The 15,347-nt window shown below is 40.5% G+C and overlaps 1 protein-coding gene across 1 annotated transcript in view; it reads right to left on the minus strand.

Moving 5' to 3' along the window:
* Nucleotides 1-10,702: 10,702 nt before the first annotated feature.
* The window catches only part of FER1L6 (fer-1 like family member 6), a 61,109-nt gene continuing 56,464 nt past the window's right edge, over nucleotides 10,703-15,347 (minus strand). Inside the window, exons 39-40 of the mRNA XM_026043996.1 lie at nucleotides 15,009-15,109; nucleotides 10,703-10,889 (exon numbers count right to left, since the gene is read on the minus strand). Of these exons, the coding sequence (XP_025899781.1) occupies nucleotides 10,703-10,889; nucleotides 15,009-15,109 (288 nt within the window). The remainder of the gene's footprint in view (nucleotides 10,890-15,008; nucleotides 15,110-15,347) is intronic.

The raw sequence follows: 15,347 nt of genomic DNA on the forward strand, positions 1-15,347 counted from the left end.
GGGCTGTGATCAAACTGCACTACATCTCGAGCCGTTTCTTTCAGTCTTCGTCTTGAGTCCTGCACTACAAATTACAAATCTTGAATGCACCAGAAGCTTTTTTTATAACGATGCTTTTGATCACAGAATCTTCTTTTTATTGTGTTTTTAGTTTACCCCAACCTATAAACTAGCATAAGCACATATGCGCAGAGGCTTTTCCTAAGCTTTCAGCAGGGAAATAAACTTGCTCTCAATCTGTTGACTTATTGAAGTCAGTCAGTCTCAGGCTCTGCATACATCAGATACAAGAGCTCCTGCTGTTTTCCGTGACAACAGAATTAACTCCCCATGTAATGCTTTGCTAAACAAGCCTTGCTAAACCAGGGGCTGAAAGCTTGCAGAGAGTCATTGTACATAAAAGCTTAAGCTGTGCCTAGGATTATCAATCACATAARCCATATTGCCCATTCTGTAATTAGWTTAGCAGGTCTGTTCTGGCATGCCAGTGTTTCTAGAGCTCTGCTCTGACCTTGGGTTTCACAAGTAAAACACACAAGGTGCCGGCAGGGCTTGCTCAGGCTGGGTGCCGCTCAGCAGTGACACACAACTTTAGAGCAGCTGTCCAGGGCCCCGCTCGGTTTCTGGACCTTTCTCTAAGGTATATGGTAATTTCTTGCAAGCAAACTCACCTCAGGAGCGTGTGTGTGAAAGATCTTAAGGCCCTTGGATGAAAGGCATTTTTATAGATTAAAAAAGAGATCACATTGATACATACTACTACCTTGATACTACCAAGGTCAAGAGCTTGGTTAAAACTCCGAGTTAATGAGCAATGCAATCAATGAGCTATCATGCCTAAAGCACTCACAAGCTGTCTCAGGTTGTAAGAACATTTCTGATTGACAAAATTGCCTTGCCTCCTCAAAAACATTGACAAAAAATAAAAGATAATGACTCAGTTTCTGAGACCCAGATCAAGACCCAAATACCAGAGAAACTGCCAGGGGTCTTGAATCACCCAAAGCCTGTGAAAAACTTGCACGGAACAAAGATCAACAAAAAAGTGCTGGAATGTTATCAAGGCTGTGGAGCTGGGATTAGACTGAATCACCTGGGGTGGRCTGGTGCTGTCAAATACCGATCCCAATCATTGCGAATCTGAATGATCCCTTTGGCACACATCCCATGAGGCACCTAATCCAGCTGCTAAATCTGCTCCTGTCAGACTCAAGCTACTCTGAAACCTGGAGCTAGCAGAGCCAGCTGTGAAATTTGGAGCTGGTTCCTCATCTATATTACTCCTGTGGGTTAGGGATGCTCAGGAGTTCAGTTCAAGTTCCATCTTCAGATTGTGTTTTCAATTTTTCTTGCAAAATGTTTTTTTATAGCTTGTTTTCATTTATTTCCAGTTCCACTTACTTGGCATGTTTGCCAGTGTAAATGATAGTAGAGATGTGATACACCTGCTTTTATCCTGATTATCAAGGCAAAGAAAAAGATACAAGTTCAGTAGGGAGCATCCTCTGCGTGCTTTGCTCTGCACTGAGCAGTGATGAGCCCAGTTAAGGCAGGGGCGCATCCACTTCAATTCATTGTGAAATGAAAATGAAAAAAAAATGAAACATGTACTAACAAGCCATAAAACTGCTTTCTTTCAAAACGGAGGAAATGACTCGTCCATGCAGTATAGGAGACGGGGGGCATCAGGGAATAGAAACAGGGTTTTAGCAGATCACTTTATAGTGGTGAAAGTCTACTTTTAGTAGTAAAGCAAAAGCTCATTTAGAAACCCTGTTGCCCTGTGAGCAGGTACTCTAGGGAAGGCTTTTTGCTTCCAAATCAGGAAAAGTAGTAGTCTAAAAGCTGGAAGTGACCCAGTAATCAAGTGAAAAGATGAAGGCAAGTGTTACTGTTTGCATTGCATGATCTGTTCATCCTATCAGTTGGGATCTGTTAGCAAACACAGGATCAACAAGTCATATTTTATATCACAACTCTTCCATGAGCAGACCCAAAGCATGAATCAGTAAGAATTTCTYTTCCCACGTGCCTGTCCCCAACCTGTCCGGGAGGGCTTCAGGCTGCTCTCCAGATGAATCAGAAGGAACTTACTCACAGTGAAAGTAAATGGAATTGCGGTAAATTCAGAATCAAGCTCTTTGCTTTTCATGGAAAATGAGGCTGCAGTTAAGTCTTCAGCTTTGTCTGCAGCAGGGTAATTCTCTCACAGTGAATAAATTAACATATCTGAATACTAACCAAGTGGAACAACTTTTCAGGCAGATATTAAGCCTTTTTTATTCTGTTCCTATAAAAAAAAAAAAAAGAAAAGAGTTTTGCTTTGGCAAAAGACTTTGAGTGTCTGAGTTGGAATTTCACAGTCTGATCTGTTATAGTAATCCCATGTTTTAGCTAGTGTGCACGTTTCCTTTTCCAAAATTTACCTGATTTCTCAAAGCACTGAATGGAAATGGAAGAGCTAAAATCCATAAAATTTCASAATCAGAATTAATTTGGGAAAAAGTAAAGTCCTCAAAAATAAAGAAGATTTAGGACTTGAAGGACTGCAGGTGTTCTACAATTATCGGAACTTAAGAGAGCTGAAATAGAATCTGGACCATGTTTACTGGCAAACATAGGTGGGTCAAACTTGATGGGTCACTTTTCTTTTTACCTGGCTGCACAATCTTTGTTCTTGCAAACCAAAGGTTTGATTCTAAAATCAAAGCCCATGGAGTCAGTAGAAAACTTCCTGCCCTTCTCTTTCCTCTTCCTGTCGCATATGCGAATGGAACAAAAAAACATTACAAAGAATCCCAGCCTCACTTTTCAAAATAGCAATATTTTAGGTCCACAGCTCARACAACTGCAGGATCTAATAAATTTGTGTTTCTTGAGCTCAGATGCTCTTTCCACCCTCCAAAGGTTTGTCCTGGTGGGCAGTGAGCATAGGCTACACCGGAAAAGGAAAATATTCAGCCTTGTTGAGGAGCTACCACACTCCTGGGAGGGCAATCACGGTACYTGGATTTTGAATCCCAAATTCCATATTCTCATGTTTATCCAGTCCATAAGTGTTCATCAGAGACTGCATTGACTGCCCCAGCTCATCACGCTGTGGTGCCAGCTGGTGTGTTTGAGTGGGAAGAGTCGACCCCTGGTCAGTTATGCTAAGACCAGTGCAGGCTCCCAGAGCATTGAGCAGAGCCTCCTTGGGGTTGGAGATGCTGAAGGAGYGCCTGCATCTCCTGCATCCTTTGCTGAATCAGCCCCAACCAAGCCTGGCAAATGCAAAGTCACCCCAAATAAAGTTATCCAGGGAAGGAAATGTTACCATTATCTATTAATGGTTTGCTTATTTAATATATTGACTTTATTGTATGATATACCTGTGGTGTTTAAAGGCTATAAAGTAGTATTTGAAACTACTATAGGGTATAGCATGTTCAGACAAGCTGTGAACATCTATTCATCTGCACCGATGATATCAGCTCTAGTGAGCTGTTGCTTTAAGGTATTCACGTGCCAAAAGTCAAGAAAATTGTGTTAGCCTCAGAAGCTTTTTGTGAGAGTGACAGTGTCCGAAGAGCTTTCTTTTGAGACTTTTGTTGCAACAGGATGACCCAGCTGCTTGCAGCAAGAGTGCATCCACCATCAGCATCAAAATCACGAGGAGTAGCTGGTAAAAGCATCTTTCCATGCAAACAGGTCAATGACAGCTTTTGCAAAGAGCTGAAATAGAAATAAATTCTGCTGGGTGAACAGCTGGTTGCTTTGCAAGACCGAGATGTTGGAATTATCAGGGTAATTACCTGTCACTATCATCAGAGAGAGTTCAGCCAGGGTCACTGACTTGTCTGCAGAAGAGAGGGGAACAGCTAGAGATCTGAACAGTTAGAGATCTTGCTAGATTGTTCTTATTGAAAGTGACTTCTTTCACTGTCAAGGGGTCCTGGAGCCTTGGCAGAGAGGCATCTGGGAAGCAAAGGCACAGTCCCACATAATTAGTGCAGCTCTGATTGTTCTCCATACCTGTTTGCAGAAATCCTTAAAAAGCCACACTATCTGGCACATTTTTAGAAGTCATCATTTCTCAATCAGAGAAATGCGAGGAGTTGTTGCTTGATTGATTTTGAAATGGGGGTTTAATTAGAAAGAGAGGAAGGGAGAGCTGTTTGTCATACACCAAATGTCTGGGAGCCTGGAATCAGCTCTTGGGTTGAACTTTTCCCTAGCCACAAATAACAGATAGAAAATGTATAAATTTGTCTGGAAAGAGACAGGACTCCGCACTTTGGAGCTGAAGGCGAGTACGGTATTCAGCCAATCTCATAAATAATCTCATAAAGCTTCTGGAGCTCATCGCACACAGCACAACAAGGAGTTTCTCCAGGTAACCAGAAGCCATTTCTGTGACCAACATGTGGAGGAAACAAATTCTTACATCATCTCAACAGGTAACTTTTTTCTTCCAAATGTAAAAGCAATCTTCATGTAGGTATTAGTCACTAGAGAGATGAATCTGCCAGGTGAGGTGCTCTTCCCAGGACAGGAGCACAGTAGGAAATRTTCTGCTGAATGCAGAGCCAGGCAAACCTGCAATCTCCCACTAGTGCTTCTGGCTTTTAAGACCCCCAGCTGAACTACCTCCCCAACAAAAGTGCTGCCCAGCTCAGAAGCAGCAGCAACTGCAGTGTTAAAAGGTATTTTTGTGCTTGTGGAACCACCTGAGGCTGCAGACTGATCTGGGTCTGWTTTGTGATATTTCATGTAGGATGGTACAGCCTTCTCTTACCTATACAGGTAGGGGAGGTTAAACATGAAAAAGTACCTTTAAGTGTGGAAAAAGAATCAAAGGTCTGGAAAATGCCTTCCTTTTTTACCTGTATGTCCTTTATGTATCATGAGAGGTGGTGAACCACCTTTCTCCCTTTGTGAAATTAGGGTGAAAGTGGAGGACACCTGGCTTTTACTGAAGGGTGCCAGATCAGGCTGGAGCAAATGTTGAAGAAGCCATGCAGAACTGTGGGACACCTTGAGGAGGTGCCATGGCAGGGGGATCCTCAGGTGCTGAGCCTTCAGCTAAACCAACCTCTTCAGCTATGATGATGTGAACATCAGCCTTACRTAGTGTCTTCAAACCTTTCCTGAGTAGCAAAGAAATCTCTCTTTCTAGAAGAAAATCTATTCTTTTTTTTTCCATAATTTTAATTTTCAAAAAAGTTCAGGCAATTGTCCCCCAGAYAATCCTCCCTCCCCACCAAAACCTGAAATCCAGGAGGTCTTGAGATCTCAGGCTATTTCATACTAGCCTTAAAAGCAATGCAGTGGCACAGTGTTGTCAAGATTATTATCTCAGAAGAACAATAACTGTAGGATAAATATGTATCCGATATTTTTTGGAGTACAGTTTTTCCCCCTTGCCCTGTTTTATAGGATAAGTTGCTCTGTGAGCCCATGAATTCAGTATTCAGTACAACATTAATTCAATTTAGAAAAGCTAACCTCAGAAAAGTAATCCCACCAGAATAAATCAAGTAAACAATTCCACAATTTCTATGAAACATATCATTATCTTAATTTAAAAATAGTTGCAAGAACCTAAAGAAAATAAAAAGCCTAGACTTTCAAAAACCATTTCCTTATACACTGAGAATTGTAATTTACATTTCTAAAAGTTGACTTTTCATTTTTTTTTTTCACAAACTAGTCCCTAGTTAGGTGCTGATATGGCAACTTTTTCACATTTAATCAGCTCTTGATGGTTCAGTTTCTTCAGGATCAGTTTCTTGAGGAAAACAGGTCTACAGAGCAGATCACTCAAGAGAGGGCTAAGCTGCAGAYGTGACTGCAGCCCCTCTGGAAAGCTGGTATACCAGCCAGGTCCAGAGCTCTGCTGGGACACGAACTTGTGGTATGGAACACAGACTAGCTTCACAAAATACAGAAGCAGATGAAGGCCCAACGAGTTTTCCAGAAATTACTTTGCAGATGAAGATGAGCATGTCCTAGCATGACCCAGCATGACCCTGGCTCTGAAACCTCATTCTCCATCACAGACTCTGAGCTGTGCCTTGCTGGGACTGGACCTGCTTGAAGATACTGTGGTTGTCATGTGCTGTGGGGTGCCTCACCACCCATGGGGGTTTGCTGGAAACTTGGCTCACTGTGAAGTCATAGAATCATTGAATCAAAGAATCATTATGGTTAGAAAAGACCTTCAAGATCATCAAGTSCAACCATAAATCCTTCAACACTATGCCTGTTAAAACATGTCCCTAAATCCCCATCTTGAACACTGCCAGGGACAATGACTCCACCACTTCCCTGGGCAGCCTGTTCCAATGCTTGACTACTCTTTCCATGCAGAAATTCTTCCTAATATCTAACCTGAGCCTCCCTTGGAACAACTTGAGGCCACCTCCTCCTGTCTTATCTGCAGTTATTCTGGAGAAGAGATCAATCCCTRTCTCAGTACAACCTCTTTTCAGGTCACTGTAGTGAGCGATAAGGTCTCCCCTGATTCTCCTCTTCTCCAGACTGAGGTCTCCATTTAAGGTCTGTGCTCCAGTCCCTTCACCAGTTTCACTCCTCTGGACACACACCTCAATGCCCTTCTTGTGGTGAGGGGCCTAAAACTGAAGACAGTAATCAAGGTCAAGTACAGCTTGCTTCTGTCTCACTCAATGGGCAGCAAGGGGGAATCAGAAGGGCAAGGAAAAGAAATTCTAGTTTGCTCGTGATTCCTTTCTTATTTCGTGGTAGTTTAGTCTCCCAAATTGTGGTGGCAGTAGGAAACCTGTACTTAGACATTTCTGAGGGTTTTCTGAGGGTCTGTGGGAATGGCTGCTAGTGRATACTGCACGTAGCCCCATCCTTAACTCCCTGGGCATCCAGGTGTCACTTCACTAATGGCATTTTCCAGAGCAGCAAATATCAACAGCTGGTCTTCAGTAGACTTTAGCTTTTGCTTACATGACTAACTATTGTTTGGTGTTTAATATTTCCATAGCAAGAGTCAGGAACAGCATGTTCATCCTTCGTTGAATTATAAAGTGTGAGTAGCTAAGGTATTTTTTGTTCTAATAAGCTACATGGTAGCACAAAATGACACAATACATCAGCAGCAGTAAGACTCACCTTTCACCATTACCTACTTAGTTGTCATGCAGCCAGATCAAAGGTAACAGCTCTTCTCTGCTCTTAAATGGAAATGGCAAGACTGAGATGACCTCACCATGGTGACACTACTGGTAACTATCTGACTTTATTGGGAAAGAGTGCAAGGGTCAAATCCTGCCTTTGATTATACTGTAGGGGTCTAGCTCAAAACATCTACTTAAWGTTTCATGCTCTCACCTGCCTGCAGCATTAACATGTCAGTGTATGTTCCAGAACTGAGCCAAAGCAAGTGACAGAGGTATAAATGAAGAGATATTTTCTTTTAGGCCTTACGATTCTGTAATCTGTTGAGTTCTATACCGTTCCATTCTATGGGAGGCCCTGCTGGTAAAGATCTGATCGTGTTTTTCTATCCACTTTCATCTTGCTCTGTTCTAGTGAGTTTTTCGCATCTCCGGTCTGCAGTGGCAGTAATACTCCTTCCCCCGACACATGCAATAATAACGTTTCATTAAGATTTTCATATGCCTTTGAATGTGCCTACAGCTGGTTTTTTTTTTTTTTTTTTTTTTTTTTTTTTTTTGAGGATTTTTTTTTTTTTTTTTTTTTTTTTTTTTTTTTTTTTATATCTGCATTTTCCTCCTTAAAAGTAAAATTTCCACTTCCTTTCCTCAACTTTTTTCACTTGTATCATCAGAACGAGGCAAGATGCTGGGACATCTTCTGGGAGGATTTATAAACCTATGCAATTAATTTGAAGCAAAATTGCTTCCTACTGCCTGAAAATGCTATTCATTCAATCAAAAGCAATATCTCCATCAGTGGTCATCTTGTTCCACAGTTACTAAATGACAGGACCGTGTTCCTACTCTAACCCTTAGATGMCACAAGGAGGTGGATTCACATCTAAACATCAGATGCGAGGACTCAGAAGTAAATACACCCCAAATATGAATTTATCATCAACAGTTCTGGCATCAGTCTTCCTATCTTTTAGGTTTGGTCTCCAGAAGAATAAGGATAATGTCTGCTCCCACCTGAGAAGTTCTTTGGAAGCACAAAGCTGTGTTTATTGTTGTAAGCCACATGACTCAAAGAAAGACATGTGCATTTAAAACCTAGGCTACAGTAGGCTATTATTTCTAAATATTTTTAGGATGCTTCCTATTCTGAGAGCGGAGCCTTACATTCACAAATCATGTGTTTGCCAATGGCAGCGCTCAGCTATTTAATGAACTATTTGTGGTCAGAAAACAGTTGATAAAAGTCCAAGCTGTACCAGCTGGTCTCAAAATTTGGCCAACATAATTGCAGACCAGTGCTGAAATAACCGCTCAGGACAAAGACCTCTTCTTTCTGTTTGAAATAGATATCAGCACTTGACAGCAATAATAGTCATCTCTATACACCTCACTCCCTATTAACCACAAAGCCCACACCTCACTTAAGATGCAAACCCAAAACATCTGGCATATGCTCGAGTAACTCAACTTTGAGAGATGCTATATTTTGTTTCTCTGATACTTACTGACAGCTCTATTTCTCCTGTTACTTTGCAGCCATCTGGAAAACTTAAAAAAAAAAAAAAAAAAGTTATTCAATTTAGCTTTGCCCCATGTGACAACACTACCCATATCAGCTGACAGGTGTGGAATTAAATGATAAGCCTGAATGGTTTAAGACTTGTTGAGGATTTAGCTTGCTTACAATTTGGCTGAGAGCTGCCTTTTTTAGCCTGGGCTGCTGGGTTATCCGGAGCCTTGGGAACCCCAGACTCAGGAACAGAAAAGGTTCAGRAGCAGCTCTGCTGCAGGGACAGAAGGGCTGAAGGGGATGGCTATTTGCTTCAGGATATTTGCTGAAGGAAGGGTTTTGTGAGGGTAACAGAGCCCTGGAACAGGCTGCCCAGGGAGGTTGTGGAGTCTCCTTCTTTGGAGGTCTTCAAAACCCACCTGGATGCCGCCCTGTGCCACATGCTCTAGGTGTGCCTGCCTGAGCAGGAAGGTTGGACTAGATGATCTCTAGAGGTCCCTTCCAACCTTGAATATTCCRTGATTCTATTCTGTGAAGGAGCAGGATACAAAGTGGTGGTTCATCCAGACTTGGAGCATCTCAATCCCTCCCTAGTGGAGCTGCCACTGTGTATTTGCTGCTGTGGTCCTGGGCCAGGGCTTGATTCGTGGAGCCATGTGAGGCAGCAAACACTTACCCATGTAGTGTGGCAATTTGCCAGACATCTAATTGTAATGGAGCTATTCACATGCCTACTTATAATATTTATTAAATACTTATGAAATCTTGAATAAATATTAGGTACTACCATGTGCAGGATGGGATACTTCAATACTTCCAGCAGTGGAAAGAGGAGGCACTTTTAGAGGATAACTCACCCATCCAAACAAAATTCTCTAAAATGCTTTTGAAAGGTAAACCATTTTCTCTGTGGGAAAATGTGCCCCCCATTTTTGAGAACATTGCTGGTACCTGTGTTGTAGACCAGACAGGATAACAGAGCTGCTCTACACAGGCTTAAAACAAGCCGAGCACAAACCCAAGCCATGCCAGCATACATGGAGGGACCTCTGAGAGTGATGCCCACATTGGAATGGCCAGTATGATTACTAAATTATCAAGCCTTGCCTTGTGTGTGACACACGTTGCAGCATATCCTGTATCCTCATCATTTGTTTGAGACTTTGRCATTGATAACAACTTTGCAAGGTTTAATGAACTGTTTTCTCTATTCCTTTGTGCCTGTTCCACTCTGCACCGTTTCTCTGCTTCATTCTGCTTTTCCTCTTTCCATCTAGTAAGGGCTCTCTGTTCCTTCTCCTTCACAGGGTTTATTGCCTATACCAGCTATTGTATATACAGGATTTATTGTATATATTCTGTCTCCTTTACTAGCTGTGCTGCTTGCAGATGAGTGCATCTTTCTGCATCCCTCCTTCAGCCTCTTGCTCTTTCAAACTACAGCTGAAGAAAGGTCTTTCACCTCTGCTCTTTCCTCCTCCCTTTACTGCCACTTTTTTACATATATGCAATAACTATGTTTACCCAGCAAAGAACTGTTACTGGGAGACACAGGAAAAAGAAATCTACACATGACACCAAGTGAAAGAATTACATTTTGATCTTTTTAAATAAAATTTTTATCTCAAGATAATGGCACCCTTATTAAATCATTGACAACTGTTAAAAGAATTGATTACAAAATTATACAGACTGAACTATAGATCTATCTCTGTGAACAGATTTTGCTCTCAGTATTTATTCACTTATAAAATAATAATAACAATAAAAATAATAAATACTTCATTTATCAACTTTCTGAATGTTATTAAGTAATTTACTTTCAAACTCAATCTAGACACAGAAGMAAACTTTAATTGCCACTAAACCTACAGCGGCATCTTAATGAAAACACACATTAAAGTTGAACTGAATGAGCATCCAAAGAAGTAAAATCTTAAACTAKTCTAAGACAACTCAAATTTCTGATAGGACTAGTTACATTTTCTATTTACAAGKAATGAGATATGTTTTGGTCTCATTAACTCTGTATGCCTCATTTTTGTTTTTAACTGAAGCTATGCTCCTATGATGATCCTACGACTATCCTACGGCTGATTGCTCCTGGCAGTGTGTAGATGAAGAGCACCAAGAAGATRATGAGAATCAGCAGAACTATGCCGATAATGATGTACTTCTTGTAATTCCTCCAGATCAGATGATACAAACACTTGAAAGGGTTGACAAACCACGAGAAGGATGTATCTGGTCGGCTAAAAAGGAAGAAAGTAGAAAAGAAAAAAAACATTGGTAAAAGCAGATCTAAGTATTTCCAAAATGACCCCACTGCAAATGACCCCACTGCAAAATTGAGTCTAAAAGGACCTTTAGCTCCTGGGAGCTCACTGAAGGGTTTATGAACTCTCTGGGGTGAATTTCTATGAGTTTTACCCACTCTTGGGTCACTCTTCTTTCATCAGTCCCTGAGCGCATTCTCCACCCACCACTGGAAATGAAATTCCAGTTCACACTTCATAACTATTCCCATTTAAGACAAGATAGGAAGTTCAAGATTACAGACAAGACCACCATAAATCCTAAGAGGGAAATGGAGTTAACCTGGGTTTGTGTTGTGCTTGAGTGTGCTGCTTGAGTGTGCTGCTTTCTATTCACTGCAATGAGTTCAGCATTACAATTGGAGTAAGGAGTCACCAATAAATCTGATTTATTGGTGATAGTCACAGTGCCATATCAGGCACAGGCTCAGGCCTGGCTTAAAGCCCAAAATAGCATATTTTCTGAAGGAGTTTTAAAGTAAGCCACTTGACAACAAGAGATGGATCCTGAAGTCTGCTTAGTCTGGCCACATAACAGCAAGAAGAGCTACCTTTTTCTGCATCTACCATCTTATTTTTTTTTCCAAATGTTGTCCCATGTCATATTCTTCTCCTAAAAATCAGGAGATTTCAGGCTTCATAACCTGAAGCTTCTTCAACTTGATCTACAAAGCTGACTAGGTACAGAATGGAAGACCATGTTGTCTTGAGAAAAACGTTGGTTTAATCTCTTCTCCATCATGCCACACATCCTCGGAAGTCATTATCCCTCCGACTTTAATAGCCTCCCCCCTGCCATGAGCTGAGACAACATCTGTCAGCTGTGTATGATGAGATGACCTGCAGAGCACAATGGCGCYGAGCAATGTTACTAGCAGGAAAATTGGGTGCACATTGCCTTTCCTATCAAATATCATTGTAATTGTGCAGATGGTAGTATAGGGAGAATAAAATTAAGACTAGACATCACAAAGAGCAATGACTGTGTCTTGTTTCAGAAGGCTGTTAAAGGATATAAACAAAGTCTCAGTTATCTTGGGAATTCAGGATGTGCAAGTGAATGCCAATCTGACAGAAAGTCAGGAAATTGAAAAGGTCAGTTAAACATCTTTTAATTAAAAGTGTTTTATACTGAGGATGGACATGGCTCAGAAATACATCAACCAATAGGCCATCCAGATGTAAACCAATTAAAAAAAATGGATACTATAAATAATAAAGCTGATCAAACAGTAGATTTCAGTAATAAAACTGTTATTCCATGTCTTCCAGCTACTCAAGGGCTTTTCATAACTTTTATGGACAGAAAAAAGACATACCCAAACCCTGTCACATTTAACTAGTTTCCTGTACAACTCAGGCAATTGAATTTCCCCTGCTTGGGCATTGAGGCAGAAAGCTTGCATATCAGATCTTCCAGGAAAGCGTCTTGTCATGACCRGCAGCATTGAATAGATGGATACCAGCCTGGTCAGTAAGAAATTGCTCTCACTGCAAAAAACAATACACCTTATTTCTCATGTCCATATTTTTCTTTMGTTCCCATTTAATCTTTGTCAGCTCTTACTCTTTTACATCAGATGTAAAGTAATGGTCTAGACAAGAGTAAGGTCTAGTAGCTCCTAGAATATAATACAGTTTTTGGAATTATTTTCTTTCTTAATTCAAAAGCTTAATTAGGCTTGTAGAGGTCCTAGATGTAGAGGTCCTAACATGTACTTCCCTGAGGCCTACTTCTTCCTAGAAAGAACTCATTTGAAATGCAGAACCAATTTGCCATCACCTGTCAGTGGATTTTGATTACTGTCCTTGAACAAACCTCGTATTTCTCACAGCACTCAGTGGCACTGAACTGGTAAACTTTCACACCCAATTCATGTGTGTTTCTGAGGTAATATAAAGGAGAGTATTAAAAATGTGTATTTTATTGAACTGAGGCATGAAATATCTTGAATAATTATTTTCTGAGGTGCCTGTCTATCTACCTGAGGTGATATTTCTATTGATCTGTTGGTATAAATTTATTTGCTTTAGGACTTATCTTGCCTAGCTTTAGAAGTTGGCTGTCTGGTCTGGTGGGTCACATGGCTGTCTGCACAGCCAGCGTGGACAGGAAGAACCTTCCAGAGCTCTGCTCATCTCTCTGCCCTCCAGCATCCTGCTGGTGAYTACTCCCATCCTAAGGTAATCTGCATCAAGTGGGATGACTCCCTGCTCTGTACACTAGCCGCTATAGGAGACTGAAAGATTAGCCCTGGACACACAGCTAGGTGAGATGAGCTAAATTTAGTTTAATTTAAGGCATAATTGCAATTAGGAGTGGAACTGGGTCAAGCCATGTGTTGGATGTGTATTTTGTGATTTTAAAAAAAAAAAAGATAGGAGTGTCTCCATGTGTTGGATGTGTATTTTGTGATTTTAAAAAAAAAAAAGATAGGAGTGTCTCCATTAAATCAGACCAAGATCTGGAAGATGACTCTAGTGTTGTGGTTTCTGGGCTGAAACACCTCAAGGCTGGTTGTGAAGCAAAGGGGACACCAGGCTAGCGACAGCCTCTTTGCACATTGGCACCTTTACAGCTAAAGTGTCCTTGAGGTGAAATCCAGGGAGTCCGGGACCATCAGAGTGACTAGAGCACATGGACTGAGAGAGATGTGAGCTTGGAAAAGGAGAGGTCTCTGTTCTGGGCTCTGGGCRTGTAGGTTTTTCATTAAGCAGCTGCATTCCCTCTTAAAACTGGTTACTTCCCCAACATGTGTTCAGGGCTATCACAGTTCTCCTTCGACTGTAAGAAAGCACCTTTGTTTTCACTACTGGGAATCTTGGAGACTGACATCTGTCAGGGATAGCTCATCCCACCTTTGGTAAAGATGTTGGATTAGGTGATTGATTGAAGTCTTTCCATGCTTAATATTCAATGAGTCTCCAATACCTCTAATTTTCAGCTTATCCTTTTTGATATTCTTTTTAGGAGTATTGGCAATTCTACCTTTACGTTCTTTTATTCTTTTTCATGTTTACCATGATATATAAGATATATATATATATAATGCAAAAAAAAAAAATATGGAATATGTCAGCACCACCATCATCACTTTCAGTTCATCTTTAGAAGAAAGAAACTTAAGGAAGAAACTTAATTTCTTTTTCTGTAGTCCATTACTATACATATATATTATTATATATACAGTTTATGAGCTGAAATGTATTAAAAGGACTTTTTTCCCTGAATACAAGTATCTAAACTGATATTCTTCTTTTAGTGTGGCAAATACTGAAAGATGAAGTGCTCCTTTTGGATCACCTGCCTTTTAAAATCACTTAAAATATCCTAATTAGAAAATACTATGTTGAAAAATAAGCTTCATTTATTTGATTATGCAATACAGTGAAGTTGGAGACAGATTTGTTACAGCTGTGATTCCTGTAAGTCTCACTTTTCATGTTTTACGTGTCTTTATTGACATGTGCTCAGTTATGCAAAAAGCACCAAACATATAAAGGTCAGTTTTCTGCTAATATGTAGCAACTAAGTCACTAATACAGGAGCAAATAATTCTTGTTTTCCAACACTGAGTGTGTCTCCTTAATGGCCAGATTAATTGATAATGGTTATAGTAAATGTTGAATACAATCATTTTAGTGCACTTAAACATTAACCACTTAAACTTATCCTCTTAATAGGATGATTTTCATCCCTCAGATTTTTTACATGGTCAAAATGAGGTGTTAGGTTTATGAATAAATTACGACAGTGTAAGAGCCAGGTCAGCTGTGAAATTGGCCCACATGTGAACTCTATCTTAGGACAGATGGAAAGTAACCTGATTTATTTTGGCCGAAAGACATTTCAGCTCACCTGGAACACGCTCCAGCTCTGATTGTTGCCAGGCTGCCCTGGCACACGGTCATGCTGGGACTCACAAGTAGGCCAAATGCCTTCTCAAGGTTAGATCATGAAAGAAGAGAAAAGCCAGGAGGGGATGCAAGGAGACCTGTTCCCCTCTGCTCAACTTGTTGCCCCTCAACTTGTTTAATGAATATGTTCCTACTCACTTGGGTTTTTCCAAGGGCTCAGGCTCCTTTCGAGCTTTGCCTACAGGATTCTTCTCAGCTTCTTCTGCTGTAACCAGGTGAAATTCAGCTTCCACCTTGCCCTAGGTTAGAGAAATCATACATAGCTATCCAGTTCTGAGTTAATACAATTAAATCACAGAAGAGTTTGTCTTGCAGAGAAATAGGGAACCAGTTAAGGATGAAAGAAATTGATTAAAGAAGGGAAAGATGCTGTAGTGAAAAGAAGAAAAGAAAAGAAAAGAAAAGAAAAGAAAAGAAAAGAAAAGAAAAGAAAAGAAAAGAAAAGAAAAGAAAAGAAAAGAAAAGAAAAGAAAAGAA

The sequence above is a fragment of the Nothoprocta perdicaria genome, unplaced genomic scaffold (genome assembly GCF_003342845.1).
Source record: "Nothoprocta perdicaria isolate Ctin4 unplaced genomic scaffold, notPer1 scaffold_345, whole genome shotgun sequence".
NCBI lineage: Eukaryota > Metazoa > Chordata > Aves > Tinamiformes > Tinamidae > Nothoprocta > Nothoprocta perdicaria.